The sequence below is a fragment of the Carcharodon carcharias genome, chromosome 9 (genome assembly GCF_017639515.1).
Source record: "Carcharodon carcharias isolate sCarCar2 chromosome 9, sCarCar2.pri, whole genome shotgun sequence".
In the NCBI taxonomy this organism is placed as follows: Eukaryota; Metazoa; Chordata; class Chondrichthyes; order Lamniformes; family Lamnidae; genus Carcharodon; species Carcharodon carcharias.
In genome coordinates this window covers 156401588-156427137 of record NC_054475.1, presented here as the reverse complement: position 1 = coordinate 156427137, position 25550 = coordinate 156401588, and the positions used below count along the sequence as shown (strand labels likewise).

Below are 25550 nucleotides of genomic sequence, written 5' to 3'. Positions count from 1 at the left end.
TCAATGGCAGTCACCATGACCCAAACCCATACACCTTATACACTAGGAGATATTGGATGACGATCAGAAGTTGAAACCCTGGTTATTTTCTTTAAAATGTTTCTCTACCCTAGCAGCACTGTGAGCTATTATATTACCGTTCCATTTTTCCCAACTGATGTTGAATAATGCAGCCAAGACTGGGGGTTAAGTTTAGGAAACTTCCTGATCTGTAAGAATCAATGCCATAAAACACAGTACGTTTACCCCCTGAACCATAGGGAAAACCTAGATAAGAAATAGCTACAAACATGATAAAAGTATAAATTGCACATCATTTAACAATTCTGATTAATTTTCTGGTACAACGCAATTACCTTTAAATAAACTTAAATTAAACTAAAGAAATAAGGACCTGGACTTGAAATCTGTGATCTATTTGTCCAGAAAAATAGCACAACAAACAAGAGGAAGAAAACTTTGCACTATCATCTAAATCGCAATTCAGGACTCTGCCTTTCATTTTTCACATTTCCCACTCTACCTATGTTGTTCCCTTCTTTGATGAGCAAGAAACTGTTCCAATTCTTTGTGAGGGAATGCTCTTACTATGACATTATTTCCTCTCACAAAGGGACAACTCTAAGCTTGAGACAAAATTATTTAAGCAAAAGTTAGCTGACAGCTTTTTGAGTTTACAACAATGTTCTTTGGTTCTCCGACTACAATTTTGTTTGTTCACATCATGAATATCAATTGATGTATTTTCAAAGGAACTTGAATTGTGCCCTGGTCCCACTTGACCTTTATTCCCCAATGAGATAGGTTTAGTTCCTGAGCTCTTCTTTGTAGCTGAATGATCTGAAACCTGGGATTATCTTTGTTGTCTTTTTCTAAATCCGATCCATAGCCTCTATCTTTTTGTAAGTACAGTGCTACAGATAGACACAGCTCTTTTGTGCACTTTCTAATGCCTTATAGATTCTCAATATAACTTCCTTGCATTTCACTTTCTAAGATTTATTTACATTCCCCAAGATCATATTTGAAACTCCAGCAACACTGCATAGTGAGGACATATTTCATCACCCATTAAACCTTGATCTTTCTCTGATTTGTCTGATTGGATGATTTAGCCTACATTTTGTAAAGATATTTACCATGTGGGTCCCAGTGGATGCACAGCTCAGAGGAGGGACAGGGAAGGACTAAAACCTAGGTGTTTTCCCATTCTTTGGCTTCAAGTGTTAGTAACTAATGCTCAATATCACCATTGTGTTAGGTGACTACTAATGGGCCGTACAATGCCTCAGGATGTCTTCTTTAAACTTAGATGCTGTAGTATGTTGCATGATGGCTTGACCATCTTTACTTAATAAACCACTGAGCCATACAGACTAGAAAGGTCTCAATTTCTCAGTTAACTTATCTCAGCCAGGGTGATGATATGACTGCTTCAGCTGGCCTCTTTGGGTCTTGGGCTCTATTCATAGACCTATGCACCAAGTTTGTTTGTGCGGACATCAGGTGAAGACCAGATGCATTCCAGCAGTCGAAAAACCTCATAATGCTCACTAAAAAGGTTCACGTATGAACCACTTAGGTAAGGTACCATACGGTGCTTGGTACCCATGACACTGTATTCCAGCAAGAAGTCAACCCCTTCAGGAGAGGAGGGAAGGGAGTATATTTACAAAGAGAGCATAACATGCCAAAGTGAATGACTGCTTACAAAAAAAAAACTACTGTCGTAGCCAGAGAATCACCAGCAATGGTTTTCTTCCAGTTTCTGCACTGTTAGCTCTGGAGTCCCCAAGGCTCTATACTTAGCCCCCTCCTATTTCTCATCTACATTCTACCTCTTGGAGGTATCATCTGAAAACAACATCAGGTGACAACATCCAACGCTACCTCACCACCAACTCTCTCGATCCCTCCATTATCTGGTTTGTTATCCTGCTTGTCTGACACCTCATGCTGGATGAGCAAAAATTTCCTCCAACCAGATAATAGGATGGCTGAACCATTGTCTTTGGTCCTGATGTGACACAGCAGTTGGTAAAAACTGTTATTTAAAATCCCAGAGGGAAACTTTAAACAACTGTCATAACCTACATTTTCAAGAGGTATGTTTTGAGTTGCAGCTCTAAATTCAGGAATAAAACCACCAGTTCTCAAGAGGTTTTTATATCAAACTATAAGATAGTTATTAATTAACACAAGTTATACATATACACATGGCTACAAATTACTACAATCAAAACTTTTTAATAAATTCCCAAATTAATCTCCACTAAGGCAACAACAATCCATAGACTTTAAGCAGACACCAGGGAAAGCATTTTCACCTTACAAATTCAAAATGGGGTTCCTTTCAATTTGGTTCCTTTGCGCACAGTTGTAGGCTTACAGCTGCTTTGAGGTTACATGCCTCTGCCCTGCACACATAAAACTACCCTTCTGTTATACATAGCATTTCTTTTTGAATGTAAATTTGCATTGTATCACCAGGCTCTTTGAACTTCTTTCATAGTACCAATTTTATTATTAATATAAACATATTGCTTGGTGTCTCCTAGCTAGGTGCAAGATTTCCCTCCCGCTCTTGAACGCTGTAGTCAACAAAATGCAAATGTACCTCTATCTCTGTTTCCTTCCCAAAACTACTGTATATCAAAGCACCCAGACTAGCTGGCTTTAATCCAATTAAAACACACACAGGCACACCCACAGACTAAACCTCTATTCTTTTGAAAAATCATTTCCAATAACATTATAAACATTAATAGCTTCATGATAGGTCCCTACCACAAACTCTGTTCCCTAGTCACTTACTCCAACCCTCTCCCTGGTAACCGTCTAAAGCTGAGCCACGCTGTTCGCAATCTCTGGTATTTGACCCCAGATGAGCTTCTGATCCCACATCCCTTCTATTATCTAAGCCACCTGCTTCATCCTCTTTGACATCTCCACTCCTGCCTCAGCTCACCTGCTGCTGAAACTCATATCCATACCTTTCTTACCTTTAGAATTTGCTTATGCTAATACTATCCTGGCTGGCCTTCTATCTTCCACACCACATAAACTTGAGCCCATCCAATACGCTGTTGCCCGTATTCTAACTTGCACAAAGTCCCGTTCATCCATCATTCATGTGCTCACTAACCTAATTTCCATTCCTGTTTTAAAATTCTCATTCTTATTTTCAAATCCATACATGGCCTTGCCCTCCCTATCTCTGTAACCTCCTCCAGTTTGCAACCCCAAAGATCTCTGCACCCATCCAATTCTGGTCTCTTGCGTATTCATGATTTTAATCACTTCACCATTGGCAACTGTGCCTTCAACTGTCTAGCCCCTATACTCTGGAATTCCTCTTAACCTCTCTGACTCTGTCTCCTCTTTTAAGACACTCTTTGACCAAACCTTTGACCATTGTCCTATGTCTCTGTATATCTCTTTATATGGCTCAGTATCAATTTTTTTTTGGTAGCACTCCTGTGAAGCACCTTGGGAATTTTACTAATTCAAGGTGAGACATAAATTAAAATTGTTGCTATATAACATTAGACAACACTATACATGTTTTATATTGTGTCTTTTACCATCTCTATCATATGGCACAAATTATGAACGTGATTAATACTTCATTTGCATTATTCACCATTTAACACATGTTGCTAAAGACATTCTTACCAGAATCTGCTCCCTATCTCCCTCAGGAGGTTGAAAGTATGACGATTTTCTATGTGTCAGTGAAAATTAAGTTAGTTCTGGCGACACACAGTTCCACCTTTGCTTTGCAAAACTTTTACCCACGCCATTGTTCTCTGAGTACAAGGCCAGCTGTTTAAGTCTTTGCATCCTATCTAACTTGAATGCTATGGATAACTGGAATGCCTTTTCACACTGTCACACCCAAAATAGCTATTCATTTTATTTTAAGTGGCTTTGCAGGCAATCAGGCTGGCAAGCAAATCTTGTCAGGTCACTTCCAAAACCCTTATGCCAAGCATATTTCCCCTTCTCTCCATATCACAAAAATCTCAATTTTCTCTATTTCCAATACTCATCCAGGTTCTTCTTAATGATCCTGACAACATTATGCCTGAGACGTTTCTAACATCTCCAACATTCTTCAGGTAGAGTCTTTTCTGTCACAATTCTCCTCTCAGCTTTAAATGTCTCTGTTCTGCTCCCTTTTAACCTTTCATAAAAAGCTTAAAAAGTGCTTTTGTGAAATTCTCATGGCCACTTAAAGTGATTTATTCTCTTTATTGGCATTCTCGATGCAAGGCTAATCCCAAACTTTACCATGACAAAAGAGACTGGCAGGGAGCGGCAACACAACAGTAGTCAGACCAGAGGTAAAGTGAGGGAATGTTTAGGAGAGTTAAATACAGTTGGGAGCAGGGTTTGAGATGCAAATTGGAAAGGGAATGGAATCTGATTGAGTTGAAAGAGAAGATATGTGTGAGAAGCTACTTTCTGCTAAATATATGGCTTAATATCTTTATAAAGTTTCGGGGGTGAAGGCTGAAGAGCTAGAACCTCAAGGCTGTTATAGGCCTTCCTTCAAGAAGAGGACATATGTTTCCTTTAAATAGACATGAGGAAGGCAAGAGGAAACCATCTCATGTATCCTCTTCCTTAGTCATTTGGCTGGTTGAAATTGAAAATAAAAGGCTCTCACAAGCGATTGAAGAGGGAAGCGTAATACCGGGAGGCATGGAAAAATGAGCAGAGGGACTGACTTTAGGTAGATCACTACTACAAACACTGAGAAAGAGAAAACAATTCTAATGGAAATACTCAGCAGGTCAGGCAGCATCTGTGGAGAGAGAAACATTTTAAGATGTACAGAGATCCTCAGAACCTTAACAGGCCCACAGGGACAGCTCATCTATTTAGCAGAAGCAACTCTGCTCGTCTCTGTGCTTTGAACTGGGGAGGGAGTGAGTAAATGAAAACAAAGTCAGACAGCTTGGTAGTTATAGAAAGTTTGGAATAGAAATAGTGCTGGTGAATTGGACCCAAAGTGGGAAAGTACAAGCGATAAGAAAGAGGAATGGAATCTTTAGGAGGTCACTCCAATAATATACAAAACAGCGTGTGTTCCCGGTGTGAAAGCTCTCCCACTCCCGCTGTGCGCGCTTTGGTTGAGAGATAAGCCGAGGCACTTTTATTTGCAATAGTCAGGACCAACTGGAAATAAGATGTTGGGAGTGTTAATTGCAATGAAACCTCCGGGGGAAAGAGAGAAAATCTGACAGTTTTTATAATGAGCTTTTGGGGATTTGTTGACACCCTCATCCTTGGAGAATTACAGTGTTTTACCTTGAGGGTCATACCTCTCGTCTGTAAGGAATTAAAATATTAGCTAGAATATTGGAGCAACGCATCAGATCAGAGAGGATTTATTGAGAGCCACTACTGGATCGACACAGTGAGAATTATTTGTCGACGTAAAGAAACTGTCTCCCAGAACCAGCTGTGCTATTTGATTCAGAAAATGTTACCAACCGGGTCTAATTGCAGCACTGAGGGAAAATCTGGCTTTCGCCTGGGATCAGCACTTGGTTGAATACCAGCACAGGTTCAAACATCACAAATGGGTTACTTTTGCCTCACCTCCCATCTCTCTCTCTCTCGCCTAGTCTAGGTACCCCAGGTCAGACCAGGAGGCAAAGGAAAGAGCGGAACCTGACTCCCCACAGCTAATCCAATGGTGTTTGGATGGTCATAACTAGCAACTGACTTTTAAGCAGATATCAACGACAACCCACTACCACTGGTCATAACTAGTTAAGTCCTGGAGTGTGAAATAACGCAGCCAGCATCTACATACTGGAAGAGTAAAATTGCCCCCTTCTTTCCAGCTACAAGCGAGCAGGTTCAAAAATCTGCGCCAAATGCTCGCTTGTCGATTTGCCCTTTGGCCGGTTGTTATGCTAATCATTTTTGAGCTTAAGTATTGAAAATCCTGTTTAGAAAGAAAGACGTGCATTTCTATAGCGCCTTTTATGTCTTCAGTGAAGCCCCCAAACTGAGGGGAATGACAAAACTAATCCAGCTATGTTTGCAGTATTTATCGCGGCATTGTAAGGCAAGGATTTTTTGTTTCGCAAGAGTGTAATTTTTAAATCCAGCTACTGTGGAATTGTACAGGAAGGGTAATTCACCGCACTCATATAAAATAACTGAAAATGCTGGAAAAACTCAGCAGGTCTGACGGCATCTGCGGAGAGACAAAAATAAGAGTTAACGTTTCGAGTCCCTATGACCCTTTCATGCAGACTCGAAACATTGCATCTGTGAGAGAAAAACAGAGTTAGTCAGACCTGCTGAGTTTTTCCCAGCATTTTCTCTTTTTATTTCAGATTTCCAGCATCCGCATTGTTTTGCTTTTAATTCACCGCACTATACGTTTGCAGAGTCGGATATATATATATATTTTAAAAAGGCTTGTAGGAGAAACTTTCAAAATGCAACACGGTTATATTTTTTTAAAAAAAATAGTTGTTCAATGTCCGAGTCTGGAAGAAGTGGTCCGGGTAGGGTGTGATGATCAGTGTGGAGGTGCTTGAGCCAGCTAGCCTGTCTGTCTGTCTATGTGTGTGTGTGTATGTGTGTGTCTGTCTGTCTGTCTGTGATCGCTTCTCTCTCCAGCGTGCAGACGCTGAGCGTCACTCAGTGTCAGATGGGCCGGGGACGTGCTGGAGGCTGGTGTGTGCCCGGCTGCTTCTTCAATCTGACACTTCCAGCTCAACAAACCGCCCCCTTTTTTTTTCCCATCTAGCTCCAGCGACAGCAACTTGATCTTCAACCTCAAAACATTTTGCTCCACCGTCACCCCAACCCCCACCCCCTCTTTCTCTCCTAACCCAATCTCAGCACCACTTTCCATAAACCTGCACCAGAAAAAAAAACAAATACATTCTTTCCTTTAAAAAAAACCTCAACCGCCCCGACCATGGCGAACGCCCTGAGAGTTGTCTTCCTTTGCGCCACTTTTACCCTGTTGACAGGACGAGGTAAGAGGATTTTTTTTCTCTCTCTCTCTCTCTCTCTATTTCTCTCTCTCTTGCTCCCCGAGTTTGGGTGGATCCCGCTTCGAGTGTTACATTATAACGGGTTGGTTGCTGATTGACGCAGTAACGAGGATGTTTCTCTCTTCAACCTTCACAGCGAGTTGGAAATTTTGGTAATTTTCCCATTAGTAGTCACCTAACATAATAATAATAAAGAAAAGAGCTTTCGATGTTTGAGTAAAATCCCGAAGTGTGGTGGTTATTTATTTTTATTTGTTTATTTTTTGGGGGGGGGGACTGGATGGTGTATGGTTAGGGATTGACAATAGGATTGGTTTCAGTTACCCCCCTTTCCCTACCCACCTCCCTCTGCATTGCGCAGCTCACCGATAGCCCCCACACCCCAGGGTAAATGGTTACCCCCCCCCCCCCCCGCGGAAAAAAAAATCCTTAAAAACCTCGGTTCTTCCCTCCCGCCATTGGTTTAATGCAGATTTATGGGGGTGGGGGCGGAATGACAGCTTTAGGAATCGAAGCGCTTCTTCCATTCATCGTTCGGCCGCTGCGTCCGGCGTCTTTTCGCTTTCCAGTTGCGGGGGGGATGGGGAGGGAGGGGGGTGGAGGTTTATGTGCAGAAAATGAGGCCGCTTCTCACACCCAAAGATCACATCTGCAGCAGTGGGGGGGGGGGGGCGGGGGGCGGTGGGGAAGCAGAGACAGAGAGAATCCTGATGATTCGGTATAGTCCCTGTTTAATGCTCACTGAACATTTTAACCGGATCCTCCGGTCGTGGACTGAGGGTTTCCTATAGGAACCCACTGGACTCGATCCACGAACAAAATTGCTGTGCACATTCTTTATATATATATATTTATATATATATATTTATATATATAAATAGGCGCAAGATCTTTTGGTAGATCATAACGCGGCGAATAAAGCTGCAGAGGGTGTGTTGGGCCCTGCCGTTTGTCATCATAGAGAGAAAAAAAAATCGAATCTCGTTCGATCAGCCACTGCAGACTGCAGGTTTACAGCGACCTTCAAATGCAGTTTCTTGTATCACAGAGTCTTAACGGCGCAGGAGGAGACCATTCGGCCCATTGTGTCTTGCACCGGCTCTCCCACTGAGCATTATGGCCCAGTGCCATTGCCCTGCCTTTTCCCCCTACCCCTGCACCTTGCTTCTATTCAAATGTAAAACACGAGTCAGCCGGTCGTTTGCGCACAGACTTGTAATGATCACTTTGTGTTTGCCTTGCAATGAGGGGGATCTGGAATATTCATGGTGCATTGATTTTTTTTCTAGAATACATTAAAAGACTCCGTTTGTAATACAGACCAGCCTGAATGCATGTCCCCTAAAGGACACTTAATAACTCATTGGAATAATTAAATTCAGTATCTGGGCACAAAATCCAAGGTTGACACTCCAGTGCAGTACTGAGGGAGTGCTACATTGTCAGAAGTACTGTTTTTTGGGTGAGGTGCCAAACAGGCGTCATCTGGCCCTTCAGGTGAACTTAAAAGTTCCCATGGCAACATTTCAAAGATGGGCAGGAGAGTTACCCCCAATCCCCTGGCTAACATTTCTTCCTCAATCGACATCACTAAAACAGATTGTGTGGTTATTATCACATGGCTGTTTGTGAGAGCTTGCTGTACATAAAGTGGTTGTCGTGCTTTTTACATTACAACAATGACTACACTTCAGAAGTACTTAACTGGCTGCAAAGCGCTTTGGGACATCCTGTGGTCATGAAAGGTGCTGTAGAAATGTAAGTCTTTAATATAGTAGCATATTTACCAATATGGTAGAGCTATACACACAGGTCAGATATGCAGATCTTCAGATGAATATTTGAACTTTTTGAAATGGGCAGTGAGGTGCCCCATAAAATCAAACCTTTATGCATCATTCTTTTTGTATTTTTACTTGCCAAATAGACTGTTTTGACAGTGAAAATAAGGAACATATTGACCATGAAAAAACTCAGCAGTTCTGGCTGCCAGACCTGCTGAGTTTTTCCAGGTAATTCTGTTTTTGTTTTGGATTTCCAGCATCTGCAGTTTTTTGTTTTTAACATATTGACCATGATGTTTATTCTATAGGCAGAGGCACTATAAATAGAATGAAGTACCTCAGGTATAGAGTAAGGATGGCAAGTATTCTGAAAAGATTTTAGACAAGTAAAACAAGTGGTGGATTTAAATGGAGGAATCACTGGTCATGGAGATTTCACTAAATCAGACACAGGGTATGGTTATACTGTTGAGTAATTTATTATTTTACACAATGCTGTCTTCCAAGTTGATGCATGTGTTTAGGACATAAGATGAATGAATAAGATGTTTGAAATTTGTTCATGTTGAATTAAAAGTGCTATTGGCAAACAAAGGATACACAACTGAACAGTGGTATTATGAAGATTATTCCATGTGGCAGGGAATCCTAAATTCATAAAGCAATAAGCCTAATATTCTCTTTCACTAGCACAAATTCCCTTAAAGGGATCCCCAGGCTGTACATTCAAGGTATGACTAAAGCTTGCCAGATTAATTTCAAATTATTGGTAAGAACCCTTTTTACACAAAAGAATAATTTACATTTAACAGACACAGACTGTGCTTTTGAGGGCTTCCCACCACGATGATGGCTATCCCATGAGTTATTATGCACAACATGTTTTGGCCAATGTGCCACCATTTTGCAGTTCCGTTTCACACCCCTTTGTATCAGCTGAACAATGGTACATTATCTGGCCCTTAATCTCAAGCAGAAATATCCAGGCTATGCAGACAGTGGCAGTAAGCACACATGTACCCCTTTTAAAAAAATATTGTTTAAACACAAGAAAGGAAGGTAAAGCTAAGGGAGGTTTAGCTTTCGGAGTTAAATTCTCTTTTTATTTCAGGACATAACCTTCAAAAAGATATTTCTAAAGACAATCATTGGACAATATTGAAGAAGCTTTTGTCTGCTGTCAATTGTATATTAAACAATCCTGATTCTGACTCTTCATAATAGATAAATGTCTCTCAATGCTAGTGTAAAGTTCAAAAATAAATGACATGATCTGAGGATTATGCTGAAGCCACATTTAATTTTCATGTTCAAATCCCAGCAGCAATACAATCTAATATTAAAATTGTTCCAAGGATTAAGTGGTCCTCACTCTATTTATGGAATTTGCACATTCACCTGGACATGACAGCAATTAGTATTTAGTTATGCCATCCAATGGAGCTTTTAAACAAGGGGTGTGTTCATCACTGAGATGGACAAAAGTGGTGTCTTCTATGTTCTTTGTAACTATTGGTCACAGTACTTCATTCATTAAGCAAGTATTAAAATGTTGTGAAAAGTTATTGTAATTTAAATACTGGTCCAAAGAATACTTTGAATTCTAGAGCTAAATATGAGAACAGCATTCTAAAATCACAACCAACTCATAACATCACAAAAGTGTTGAAATTATATTATCTGTAATCTGTAATAGAATTGCATTTACCCGTGTAGAGTGGTACAACTTCAGCATTCTTATTTTGGTCACCTTCCCTTTATAGTGTTTTCTATATGCACAAAAGTGGAAATACTTCAGGAAATCATGAAAACTATAATACCTGTTACACATGTGTATATATGGATTAGGTTGGAGAAGCTGAGGGTGTTCTCCTCGGAGCAAAGGAAATTTGATAGCATTGTTTAAGATTATGACAGGTTTAGATAAGGTAGATAAAGAAATACTGTTCCCATTGGCTGATAGCATAAAGACTGGGGGGAAGGGGGTGGATACAGTTTTAATGTTTTGGACAAGTGATATAGGGGGATGTTCGGAAAAGTTTTTTTTAATGCAGCCTGTGGTAATGACACGGAACCTGCTGCCCACACGGATGGTGAAAGCCGAGACAATGAGTGATTTCAAAAGGAAATTGGATGAGCACAAGGGAAATCAGAGCTACAGCGATAGGGCAGGGAAATGGGATTGACTAAATTTCTCTACAGAGAGCACCAGTATGGGCTCGATGGGCCAAATGGCCTCCTGTGCTGTTATGACTCTGACTCCATATACCAGTATGTGTTTATAATAATTGAGAAAATTTGATAAACATGCTGAAAAGATTTCAAGGGTACAGGAAGAACAGGGAATGAGATTGATATAGGTAACTCCAATGTGGTGTCACTCCTGGCTCAGGATTGATGGGCTATGATTTCTTCAGAGTTTACAAGGCTGAATTAGCAATTGAAATCTAATGGAGGCAGAAAAACACGGAAACATGAGTGGATCTTATGGGGTTTAAATTGATTGTAATTAATTTATGTTGACTCTGTGGATTATGGAGAATAATGTTAAAGCAGTTTATTTTCCACAGTCGAGAGAGTCAACACAAATTAGTTCCAATCAATTTAAATCTCAAAAGATTCACATGTGCATTGCATTTTTCTGAGTTTGCCAGAGATTTCGAACGTACGTTCTAACGCAGCCTCTCAAACTGGAAAGAATTTTGGCTGATCAATCCTGAGCCAGGAGTGGCACCATGCTGACGTTACCTACTTCAATTTCTCTTCAATTGCTCTTCACATTTTTAATTTTTTTCTTCATGTTGAACCAGGCATCAGAAGACCTTCTGTGAATCACAACTGTTTTATTGTTAAACCGTAGTTCAGTAAAAATACCAGTTTCCATCCTTTCCTTCTAAATCCCTTCCTTGTCCAGAAGCAAAAACCCACTTGCTAGGGAAAAACCTAACTCTTAACTACCGGCTTCAATGAGCATCATGTGCTCTCAATTCTGCTTCAAAAGCTATTTGTGGCAGTGTCAGCTATATTCAACTGGTGCATCATTTGGGGTGATGCAATAGGCATGGCTTTGAATGAACAGAATATCCAGTACCAGCACTTTCTAGTACTTTGATTACTTGTCCAGTGAAATTGTTTTTTTAATTTACTCTAGGCGTTGCATTGTTCAGCTAAAGTGGTTTAAAGGCTCTGCTATACAGGAAGTTTGTTCGGTGTTGTATTGTATTTAGCTAAATGCATTGCAATGAATGAGTTGCACATAAGATGTGCTGGTTAATTTGTTGAAACTAACTTGGATTTGCTCTATTGTTAAATTACCCATACAATTACTGCAGTCTAGAATGGGCTATGCATAAAACCATAGAATGATAAAGTACAGAAGGAGGCCACTTGGTCCATCTTACCTGTGCCACTCTAGAGGAGATTACAGAGATAAGGAGAGGCAAGCTCATGTAGGCATTTGAATACAAGGATGAGAATTTTAAAATCATGATGTTGCTTAGCCAGCCAAAGATAAAGTAAAATAAAGGCAAAGATCCCAGACATTTTTTTAACAGCCTCCTGAACTTGAAAGATTTATGTATACACACCCCTATAAATCTTTAAAATTGCCTCTTACATTTTGGTAGGAAGAATGATTACTTCACATTTCTCTGCATTAAATTTGATCTGTTGTGTGTCTTCCCATTTCACCAGTCTATGTCTCCCTGAAGTCTATTATTTTCCTCCTCACTTGACCACATTTCCAAGTTTTCTTTCATCTGCAAACTTTAAAATTATGCCCTGTATACCCAAGTACAGGTTATTAATATAAATCAAAAAGAGCAGTGGTCCAAATACTGATCCCTGAGGAGCAACATCATATATTTTCCTCCAATCTGAGAGACAATCATTCAACACTCCCCTCTTTCTGTTTCTTAGCCAATTTTGTGCAGTGGACAACAAAGTAAAATATTGTGACGAAAATAGATAAAGCTAAAATCAAGCAGACAACTGACTGAAGAGTTATGGGGCTGATGTTGAATTTTTACAGTGAGACAGCATTCTGTCCCCACCTCCTTTCTGCCTCACCTTGGTATCTATGATAACTTGTATATAGAGCAAGAAAAGGCTCATTGCTGTGTTAGCCCTTGGAAAGTGAATCATAAGCAATGTTGGTGATGGTTGGATTTGTTTGACAATACGATTGGCAATATTAACCTTAAAAAAAACAAGCAGCATGACCTGAGAACATCAAGTAACAGAAAAAGATTGTAAGTATTGTGTGAGCATAGGGCACCCATTTATTTATGTCCACTAGCCCCTTTCTGTTGTGGAATTGATTAAAACAAAAAATTGGGAAGCAATGGATGTGCATTGTGTACTCCTGTTTACTGTATCATTTGGAGAAAGAGATAGGATTGTATTACATTTTTGTTTGGTCTGTGGATGTTCTATGTTAGGCTAGACAGCAATGTATGTCAGTCTTGTCATGAAGAGATTAATGTTTATAATGTTATTGGAAATTATTTTTTAAAATAAAGTTCTAGTGGGGTCTCTATCTATGTGTGTGCCTGTGTGTGTCTCAATTGGATTAAAGTCAGATAAACTGGGTGCTTTAATGTCAAGTTATTGTTTCCAGGACTGTCACTGACCTCATCTCTGGGGATCTTCCTCCCACAGCTTCCAACCTGATAGTCGCCCAACCTCGGATGGCCCGCTTCTACCTCCTACCCAAAATCCACAAACAGAACTGTATCGGTAGACCGATCGTGTCAGTTTGCTCCTGCCCCACAGAACTCATTTCTCCTTATCTTGACTCCCTTCTCTCTCCCCTTGTCCAGTCCCTTCCCACCTACATCCGTGATTCCTCTGACACCTTACGTCACATCAACAATTTCAAGTTCCCTGGCCCCAACCGCTTCCTCTTCACCATGGATGTCCAATCCCTCTACACCTCCATCCCCCAACAGGATGGTCTGAGGGCCCTTAGCTTCTTCCTCGAACAGAGGCCCGAACAATCCCCATCCACCACTACTCTCCTCCGTCTGGCTGAACTTGTTCTCACACTGAACAATTTCTCCTTCAACTCCTCTCACTTCCTCCAAATAAAAGATGTGGCTATGGGTACCCGCATGGGCCCCAGCTATGCCTGTCTCTTTATGGGGTATGTGGAACATTCCTTGTTGCAGTCCTACTCCGGCCCCCTTCCACAACTCTTTCTCCGGTACATCGATGATTACTTCGGTGCTGCTTCATGCTCTCGTCGGGACTTGGAAAAATTTATTAATTTTGCTTCCAATCTCCACCCCTCCATCATTTTCACGTGGTCCATCTCTGACACTTCCCTTCCCTTCCTTGACCTCTCTGTCTCAATCTCTGGTGATAGACTGTCCACCAATATCCATTACAAACCTACCGACTCCCACAGCTACCTCGACTACAGCTCCTCACACCCCGCTTCCTGTAAGGACTCCATCCCATTCTCTCAGTTCCTTCGCCTCCGTCGCATCTGTTCCGATGATGCTACCTTCAAAAACAGTTCCTCTGACATGTCCTCCTTCTTCCTTAACCAAGGTTTTCCACTCACGGTCTTTGACAGGGCCCTCAACCTTGTCTGGCCCATCTCCCGCGCATCTGCCCTTATGCCTTCTCCTCCCTCCCAGAAACATGATAGGGTCCCCCTTGTCCTCACTTAACACCCCACCAGCCTCCGCATTCAAAGGTTCATCCTCCGCCATTTCTGCCAACTCCAGCATGATGCCACCACAAAACACATCTTCCCTTCACCCCCCCCCCCCCCCCCCCCCCCCGTCGGCATTCTGTAGGGATCGTTCCCTCCGGGACACCCTGGTCCACTCCTCCATCACCCCCTACTCCTCAACCCCCACCTATGGCACCACCCCATGCCCACGCAAAAGATGTAACACCTGCCCCTTCACTTCCTCTCTCCTCACCGTCCAAGGGTCCAAACACTCCTTTCAAGTGAAGCAGCATTTCACTTGCATTTCCCCCAACTTAGTCTACTGCATTTGTTGCTCCCAATATGGTCTCCTCTACATTGGAGAGACCAAACGTAAACTGGGCAACCGCTTTGCAGAACACCTGCGGTCTGTCCGCAAGAATGACCCAAACCTCCCTGTCGCTTGCCATTTTAACATTCCACCCTGCTCTCTTGCCCACATGTCTGTCCTTGGCTTGCTGCATTGTTCCAGTGAAGCCCAACGCAAACTGGAGGAACAGCACCTCATCTTCCGATTAGGCACTTTACAGCCTTCCGGACTGAATATTGAATTCAACAACTTTAGGTCTTGACCTCCCTCCTCCATCCCCACCCCCTTTCTGTTTCTTCCCCCTTCCTTTTGTTTTTTCCAATAAATTATATAGATTTTTCTTTTCCCACCTATTTCCATTATTTTAAAATATTTTTAAATCTTTTATGCTCCCCCCACCCCCACTAGAGGTATACCTTGAGTGCCCTACCATCCATTCTTAATTAGCACATTCGTTTAGATAATATCACCAACTTCAACACCTATGTGTTCTTTTGTTCTGTTGTCTGTAACACCTTTTGATGATCTGCTTCTATCACTGCTTGTTTGTCCCTACAACCACACCACCCCCCTCCACTTCTCTCCCCCCCCAACAACCCCCCCCGCCCCCCCCACTCCCCCCACCCCCACACACACCTTAAACCAGCTTATATTTCACCCCTTCAATGGATTCATCTAGTTCTGTTGAAGGGTCATGAGGACTCGAAACGTCAACTCTTTTCTTCTCCGCCGATGCTGCCAGACCTGCTGAGTTTTTCCAGGTAATTCTGTTTTTGTTTTGGATTTCCAGCATCCGCAGTTTTTTTTGTTTTTATTTTTGCTTTGATGTATAGTAGTTTTGAGATGTTAATTGGGGAAATAGTAAGGAAGTTAAAAGTTAAAGTGTGCATTTGCATTTGTTGAATAAACCATTCAAAAGAGTGGGTGAAATCTTGCATGTATCTAGAAGATGCCAAGCAATGTGTTTATTTTTTCAGCTTACTAATGAAATTGGTATGGAAGGATATTATTGTTAGAAGATGTAACGTTTAATGCCTGGTGATACAATGGAAAATTTACATTCAAAGGAAAAGCTTGGTATAACCAGAAAGGAGTGTGTAAGGCAGAGGCGTTTAAGATCTAACCAGCCTGTATGTCTCTAACAATGTCTGCAAGGAACCTCATTTTGAATTTGTAAGGTCAAATGTGCTTTGCCTGGGGTCTTTTAAAATCTATGGGCAGAATTTTGCCGTGGGTGACATCCCGCCCCATTTAAATTTTTAGGAAGGCGGTCCCGCAGTGAAATCAGCCACGGGCCCGCTGACCTGTCAATGGCCAATTGAGGCCATTGACAGGATCATTTATACAATTAAAGGACCTGCCCGTCCAATCTTAAGGTTGGTGGGCAGGCCAGGAGACCCGGTGGTGGGATGAGGTTTCATGCAGGGTTTCAAAAATTTTAATAAAGTTATTTTGTAAATTATGAACAAGTCCCATCTCATGTGACATTGTCACATGAGGGGTGCATGTTAGGGAATTTTTTTTTCTATTTTTAATATTTTTCAACGTGGAAGTGATCTCCCTGAGTCAGTACTTATCCTCAGGGAGATGTGTGCTCTTTTGTGCACATGCATGAAAGCGCGCACTCTCGCTTTTGGGGAATCCCCCCACCCGCACAGGAAGCGCATAGCATTTCCCGCCGGACGTCATGCTGAGCGGGCCTTAATTGGCCTGCCCACGTAAAATGGCGGCGGGGCTCACTTCTCTGGCGGGGATCGCCTCCCCGCCCACTGGAGATTGGGTCAGGCCCGACAGGCAGAAAACTCTGCCCTATGAGTTACTGTTGCCTTGGTGGAGATTTAATTGGAATGGTTAATTTGGGGATTTATTTAAAAGTTATTACAGTACAAATTGTCGTTGTGTGTATATGTTTGATTTGTTGTTAAATTAATAAATGCTTGATTTAGTTTTGTATAAAAAAAAACCTCTTGAGACTCAGTAGTCTTATTACTATTGAAATCAAAGCCTGCATCTCGAAATGTACAAATTGCAAAAATGGTTAATGATAGTTGTTTCAAGTTTCTCTCTGGGATTTGAACAACTCAGCCTATACCATCGGCAGTGTCATAATAATAATTTTACACCCTGCTAGAAGACACCAAGCAATGTGTTTATTTTTTTCAGCTTACTTATGAAATTGGTGGAATGAAAGGATATTATTGTTAGAAGATATAGCATTTAAAGCCCAGTGATACAATGGAAAATTTACATTGAAAGGAAAAGCTAGGTATAAACAGAAAGGAGTTTGGGTGTATAAGGCAGAGGCATGTTAAGATACATCAAGTGTGGGAAGCCTCCGGCCTGTAAACCTCAAGTCTGTCTGCAAGGACCCAGGACTGAAAGAAACTCATTTTGACTGTCCAGGGTGTTCTCTGCCAGGTGTCTCTTTAAATCTTTAAGTTTTACTGTTGCCTTAACGGGGTTCTAACTGAGAGTCAGATTAATTAGGGGACTTTTGTAGTTATTATAGTAGTAATTTTGTAGACATATGTATGTGCTTACAATTTTTCTTGTATTAATAAATATTTAATTTAGTTTTATAAAAAAACTCTTAAGACTTGGTGGTCTTATTATTACCAAATTCAAAGCCTGCATCTCGAAACATGTTATGACAGTTGTTTCAAGCTTCTGTTTGGGATTTGAGCAATTCAGCCTTTGGTGTCATAATAGTCTGTTGTAGACTGACTGCCATAATTAGTTGACAGTTCCATTATTTTCATATTGTGTGACTATGAGGATGATAGAAGACAAATTAGATAGACCTTGGTCTTTATTCATATAGCAATTTATGTTCCTATCTGTTACACATTTAATATTTCTTTTTGTGATTCAACCTGGATATAAAATAGTCCATTAAAAAAAAAATGGTGATGAGTTAGCCAAGACGGTGGATTATAAAAGTGTTTACTGTGCAGAAACAGGTCAATCAGCCCAACAGGTCTATGCCTCTGCTTATGCTTCACACGATTGCTACACTGTTCCTGTGTTCAGTTTAGACTATTGCACCCGATCACTTGTCAGATTTTGTTTCCGTTGGCTGAAATAAGCAGTACCTAATTGATGGCTGAAGCATTTGTAACCACCCTCGGCCAGAAGTGATGAGAAGATGATCCATCTCGACCTCCTCCTGAGGTTGCCAACGTCTCAGATGCTAGTCTTTAGCCAACTGGATTCACTCCGCGTGATAGCAAGAAATGGCTGAAGGCACTGGATGCTGCAAAGGCTATGGGCCCTGACAACATTCTGGTGATAGTACTGAAGACTAGTGCTCCAGAACCAGCAGTGCCACTAGCCAATCTGCTCCAGTATAGCTACAACACTGGCATTTACCCTGCAATGTGGAAAATTGCCCAGTTATGTGCTGTCTACAGAAAGTAGAACAAATCCAATCTGGCCAATTATCGCCCCATCAGCCTTCTCTCAATCATCTGCAGACTTGTGCAAGGTGTTGTCGACAATGCCATCAAGAGCCATTTACACAGCTATACCTTCCTCACTGATGCTCAGTTTGGGTTCTGCCAGAGCCACTCAGCTCCTAACCTCATTACAGCCTTGGTCCAAACAGAGACAAAAGAGATGAACTCCAGAACTCAGGTGACTGCCCTTGACAACAAAGCAGCATTTGACCAATTATGGCATCAAGGAGCCCTAGCAAAACTGAAGTCAGTGGGAATCAAGGGAAAGAGGCTCCACTGGTTGGAGTCATGCCTGGCAAGAGGAAGATGGAGTTGGTTTTTGGAGGTCAATTGTCTCAGTTCCAAGAGATCACTGCAGGAGTTCCTCAGGGTAGTGTCCTAGGTCCAACGAGTTCAGCTGGTTCATCATTGACCTTTTGTCTATCATAAAGTCAGAAGTTGGGATGTTTGCTGATGATTGCGAATGATACTGAACATTGCACAACTCCTCAGATACTGAAGTAGTCCCTGTCCATATTCAGCAAGACTTGGACAACATACAGACTTAAGCTGAAAGATGGCAAGTGACATTCTTGCCACACATGAGCCAGGCAGTGACCACCACCATCAAGAGAGAATCTAACCATTTCCCCATGACATTTAATGGCTTTACCATCGCTGAATACCCCACTATCAATATCATGGTTGATTACCGTTGATCAAAAACTGAGTGACGTTAGCTAAATAAATCCAGTGGCTACAAGAGCAGGTCAGAGGCTGGGAATTCTGCAGTGAGTAACTCCCCTCCTGGCTCCCCAGAGCCTCCACCATTTACAAGGAACAATTCAGGAGTGCAATGGAATACTGTCCACTTGTCTGGATGAGTGCAGCTCCAACAACACTCAAGAACGTCTATACCATCCAGAACAAAGCAGACTGCTTGATCTGCAGCCAATCCACCACTCTAAACATTTACTTCCTTCACCAACAGTGCACAGTGGCAGTAGTGTGTACTCTATACAAGATGCATTGCAGCAATCACCAAGGCTCCTATGACAGCACCTTCCAAAACCATGATGTCTACTACCTACTATCTAGAAGAACAAGAGCAGTAGGTGCGTGGGAACACCACCACATGCAAGTTCCCCTTCAAGCCACACACCATACTGTCTTGAAACTATGCTGCCATTCCTTCACCGTCGTTGTATCAAAATCCGGGAATTAACCTTCCTAACAGCACCCTGAGTGTACCTACGTTAGTTGGACTGCAGCAGTTCAAGAAGGTGGCTCACTACAAGTGATGGCAATTAGTGATGGGCAGCAAATACTGGCCTAGCCAGTGACTCCCACATCCCATGAAAGAACTAATTAAAAAAAAAATTAAGCAAGCTAATTTGCTTAAACATCAAATTATCATTATGGGAGAGCCCACCCATAAAATTGATTGAATTACTTTATTTCCCACTGAAGTTGTTTTGGCAGCCACATTACTGTCTGGCCCAATACACCATGGATCCATAATTACATTTATAATGGATAATATATTACAATATGTCATCAATCCGAAAAGATGAATATCTAACCTAACCATTTGTATGCAAAACCTCCCTACATAACATTCCCCAGCATTGTCTTACCCTGTCTTTAGGACCAGGGACTCGAGTTCTCATCTAATTGCAGAGCCAGCTTTATTTTTGTCTTGCTTACCTGCAAAAGTTGGACCTTAGTAGTCCTCAATGTTTCTTTTGGGACCTCTGCACATATTAAAGACAATAAGGTTCTCACTGCCACTCGGAGCTTCAGTTATCTGGATAGAATTACCATGGCTGTAGGTGCAAACACAATAGGAGAAAAGCAACTGAAATAAAAGTAACAGCTCCATAAGGTGACAACAGGCCACAAATGAGGAGGTGTATAAAATGATTGATATATGAAATGGTTACTTCATGTTAATGAGTGAAGGCATTATCAACATGCCTTCCATAATTAGTGAAACTAGAAATTATGATGTAATATAAATGAGATGTGAGATATGGGCAAAGTAGTGTGTTGTTCAGGTTACTGGACTAGTAATCCAGAGAATGTGAGTTGGAATTCTACCAATACACTTTGAGAGTTTGAATTCAGTTTTGAAAATCTGGAAATAAAAAGCATTGTCAGATTGTCGTAAAAGCACAACTTTATAGAAGAAAAACTGCCTCCTTGCCTGATCTGGCCTACACATGACTACTGCCTTACACCAGTGTGGTTGACAGTTAACTGACTGCTGAAACACCTAGTAAGCCACTCAGTCAGGCAACTAGAGGTGAGCAGTGAATATTGGCCTTGCCATTGCTGCCCATATCCTGAAAGTGATTTTATTTTTAAATAAAGATTGACGTTTGGAAGGCATTAATGGCCATTATGTTGGATCATGCACATTGGAAAGGTTTTAGTAGTTTGGAACCAGGCTAACATCCTGTGCCTATTCAAAATGGGTGACAGATTATGACAACTATAGATCTATTAATTTTACATCAGTGGGAGATAAAATAATTGAATTGATTATCAGGAATAAACATGAGAGATTAATGCCTAAATAGAAGGGGAAGGTTATGCCCAGTCAAGCTCATTGACTTTTTGGGGACAATGACTTCTAAATTAGTGCATCCTGATTTCCAAAATGCATTTGACAAAATCTGCATAAAAGTCCACTGGCTAAGTGTAAAGATAAAATTTTGGTGGCAGGAAGTTTTTTTTAAAAAATATCATAGGATATGAATGATATTGGTAATGCTGGGATTGTAGTCCATCTCTAGTTGCCCTGAGAAAGGTGGTGATGGTTGTTGCATTGAAACATTGTGGTCTTCTAGGGATGGTACTCTGATGATGTCGTGTGTTGGGTGTCATTGAGTTGGGTGCCCTGGGATTTGAGGTTGGGATCTGTTGGAACACTGGAATTGATATTTCCTCAAATATTTATCAGTGGACCAGATGAATCTTCAATATTTACTCCATTTACTGCCCAGCCAATCTCTAGGAATGCATGATGCCCAGGTTTGGCTTTCTCAACTGTCTTGCATGAGCTGGTTCAGATTGTACTAATAATTACCTCACCAACCTCCAATTAGGATTCGCAGAGCTGCTGAATGAATTAATGCTTCCCTGTCAAAACATCAATGATGCAGACATGCATACAAGTGATGTGCTAACATTTATTAATTTCAGAGTCATAATTAGCAATGCCTAAACATTGAGTATGCAAATAATTAGGAGGTAAGATTAACTAACATTGAATAACAGATTATAAAGGAAGAAGTGAAAATACTGTGGATGCTGGAAACCTGAAGGGAAAAACTGGGTGGCAGGGGGAGGTGGGTGTAAAGGGAGTCATGCCTGCTGACCCCAGAAAGAGTCCGGAAGCAGCGCAGAGACTGCTCAGTGTGGAGGTGGGCTAGTCGAAAGGCCAGCCTCGGTGATCTGGTTGTATGTCCCAGCTGCAAAAAAGACAATAAAACAAAAAACAGTCCTGGCTGCCCCTCACACACACACACACCCCCCCCCCCACATGCTTCCCAGGCCCTATCCATGCCATTTCATGCCACCTCATGCCTCCCCACCTAACCCCATGCCAAACCAAGGCCCCCACACACTGCTCCCCAAGGCCCTTTACTTAGTGCCAACTCATGCCATGCCATGCCACCCACCACCCTTTGCCCTTATCCTATCAATGCCAACTCACCTAGCATCCACTATGGACAAACCTTAGGAGACTTGCTGGCGCAAAATAAAGTTGTGTGTCTATTGATGACATCACTATTTTAAACAAAAAATCTCATTGATAAAAATCATTTAATACATGGAAATCCCTTCACCCAATTTCTTATGAAAACAAAATTTCTATTTTGTAACCAATTGGAGCTGTGAATCAAACTGCTTGCAACAAGCACCCCACCAAGTTAATGTTAGTTTGTAAAATCAGTATATTGCAGCACAAACCCTATAATGATTGACCTCAGGCTTATGTCAACAGGCAGAATGAAGTACGAAGCACCGATTTTTATTTTGAACACCACACTTTAAAGCCCAGCAGAGTTAAATCCCTGGACAGCTTTGACAGTTTCACTGGGTTTTGACAATTCCATTGAGTATTGACAGCTTTGACAGTTCTTTGACGGCTTCAATGAGTTGATGCATTATTTACTTACAGTCATGTTTACTTATAACAATCCAAAAGGGTGCCTTACCTCTCCCAAGGATATCCAGGACCATATCCAAAGGGGGCACCTTACCTCTCAAAAGGGGCATTCACAATGAACCCACCAAGCTCAGACTAGCACTTACCTAGTCTAATCTGCACACATGGCATTTCACGTCCCTGGTCTACCAAAATCCCACTTCAGTGGAGGCAGTTCTTGATTTCAATAGCCAGTTGCCTCCTCCGTAAACCACGCATGCGTGAACCCTGGCCCAACTCTAGTTCCGCCTCTGTGAAAATAGGAAATGTTCGAGGGCAGGACTTAGGATCTTGGGCCATTTCCAATATCTTTGCCTGGATGGAGAGCCTCCCTGTCGTGCTGAAATTCATTCTGGGCCTTAATTTTATGAGAAATGCCTTCTGTTCGGTTGACCAGTTTGCGTGACACATATCAGAAGAGCTGACCTCTTTTTGATTTCAATCACCAGCTGTATAAATACTGTAGCTACAAGAGCAGGTCGGAGGCTAGGAATCCTGCGGCGAGTACCTCACCTCCCGACTCTCTAAAGCCTGTCCACCTTCTACACGGCACAAGTCAGGAGTGTGATGGAATACTCTTTGCTTGCTTGGATGAGTGCAGCCCCCATAACACTGAAAAAGCTGGACACCATCCAGGACAAAGCAGCCCGCTTGACTGTACCCCATCCACAAACATTCACTCCCTCCAGCACCGATGCACAGTGGCAGCAGTGTGTACCATCTACAAGATGCAGTCAAGCATTATACAGCTAGTGATTGAAATCAAAAAGAGGTCAGCTCTTCTGATATGTGTCACATAAACTGGTCAACCGAACAGAAGGTATTTCTCACAAAATTAAAGCCCAGAATGAATTTCAGCACGACAGGGAGGCTCTTCATCCAGGCAAAAATATTGGAAATGGCCCAAGATCCTAAGAAACTCACCAAGGCTCTTTAGACAGTACCTTCCAAACCCAAAACTTCCACTATCTAGAAGGACAAGGGCAGCAGACACATGCAAACACCACCACCTGCAAGCTCCCCTCCAAGCCACTCACCGTCCTGACTTGGAAATATATCACTGCTCCTTCACTGTCGCTGGGTCAAAATCTTGGAACTCCCTCCCAAACAGCACTATGGGTGTACCTATACCACATGGGCTGCAACGGTTCAAGAAGGCAGCTCACCACCACCTTCTCATGGGCAATTAGGGATGGGCAACAAATGCTGGCCTAGCCAGTGACATCCATACCCCATGAATGAATAAAAAATGACTTAAGGCCAACTTGGTGTCACTGGTGACCTCTGGATATCAGGTGGTGATTCATTCACCTAATTCCTCAACTTTTGGTATAAAAGAATGCTTGTTTTATTTTCAGTTATGTTTCAGTCACAAGCTTATCTCCTACTGAGTTATCTTTAAGCATGTGGCCTTGATGGGATGTTTTTCTAAATTCTGTCAAGCTGCTTTAAATTCATATTTCAGGCTAGTGACTTCATTTTGAGGACACCCATGAGACAACTTTCAGAGCATTCTACTGACAGACCCTGTCTTTCCTAATTTATGACCTGGATTTAGAAACTGATAGCAGAGTGGCCCAAAACTCAGACAACATCAAACTCAGGGATTGATTTTAAGAAATCAGCTTGGAAATAACAAAATGAGTTAAACAGAATATGTAAGTTGGAGGAATAATTGGAAATTCACTACTGACAAGTGTAAATTGTGGCACATGGGAAGAAGAAAAACTGTCAATGCGAGTACTCCATGTTAAAATAGCCAGGGATGAAGTTAAGAGACAACAGTTTTAGTCTGCTCAGAACCTCAACATGCGATTACTGAGCAGCAACCAATGAAATAAATAGAAGGTGGACTATATACTCAAAACAGAATCCGAGTTAGGAACAGGGATAGGCCATTTGGGCCTTCGAGTCTGTTCCGAAATTCAATAAGCGCATGGCTGATCTGGTTGTGATCTCAACTCCACTTTCCTGTCTGCCCCGATAAGGATTGACTCCCCTTGTCTGTCAAAAATCTGTCTAACTCTGCCTTGAGTAAATTTCAATGGCCCGGCCTCCACAGCACCCTGGGAAAGAGAATTCCACATACTAACTGACCCTCAGAGAAAAAATTCTCCTCACCTCAGTCTTAAAAGGGAGACCGCTTATTCTTAAACCCTGTCCCCCATTTCTAGGCACCCCCACAAGTGGAAACACCCTCCCGGTATCCTCCCTTTCACATCCCCTCAGGATCTTATGTTTCCATAAGATCACCTCTCATTCTTCTAAATGAGGGGACTTCAACGGGTATAGGCACAACCTGTTCAACCTTTCTTCATAAGATAAGCCATCCATCGCAGGAATGAGTCGAGTGAACCTTTTCTGAAACGCTTCAAATGCAATTATATATTTTTTCGATGAGACCAAAACTGTACACAGTATTCCAGATGTGGTCTCACCAATGTCCCATGCAGCTGCCGTAAAACTTCCCTACTTTTACATTCCATTCCTCTTGGAATAAAGACCAACATTCCATTTGTCTTCCTAATCACTTGCTGTACCTGCATTATACTAACATTTTGTGATTCATGTACCAGGACACCCAGATCCCTCTGTACCATTAAATTCTGCAATCTGTCTCCATTTAAATAGTATGCTGCTTTTCTATTCTTCCTACCAAAATGGACAATTTCACATGTTCCCACATTATACTCCATCTGCCAAATTTTGGCCCACTCACTTAACCTATCTATATCCCTTTGCAGACTCTCTACCTTGTCTTGACACTTACTTTACTACCTATTTTTGGTGTCACTGGCAAATTTAGCTACCATACATTCGGTCCATTCATCCAAATCATTGATGTCGATTGTACATATTTGAGGTCCCAGCACTGACCTCTATGGCACCCCGCTAGTTACAGCATGCCAACCTGAAAAATGCCCATTTGTCCCTACTCTCTGCTTCCTGTTAGTTAACAAATCCCTTATCCATGCTAATATGTTACCTGTACACCATGTCCTCTTATCCTGTGTGGTTATCTTAGGTATGGCACTTTATTGAATGTTCTTTGAAAA

The 25550-nt window shown here is 41.7% G+C and overlaps 1 protein-coding gene across 4 annotated transcripts in view; it reads left to right on the top strand.

The window, feature by feature from the left end:
* The first annotated feature begins 6715 nt into the window (after window positions 1-6715).
* LOC121282161 (CD99 antigen-like protein 2) overlaps window positions 6716-25550 on the top strand; it is a 162523-nt gene continuing 143688 nt past the window's right edge. Inside the window, exon 1 of one of the 4 annotated variants that reach the window (XM_041195694.1) lies at window positions 6716-7013. In XM_041195694.1, the coding sequence (XP_041051628.1) occupies window positions 6953-7013 (61 nt within the window). In that variant the 5' untranslated portion in view covers window positions 6716-6952. The remainder of the gene's footprint in view (window positions 7014-25550) is intronic. The other 3 variants (XM_041195693.1, XM_041195692.1, XM_041195695.1) reach the window with 3 other exon arrangements.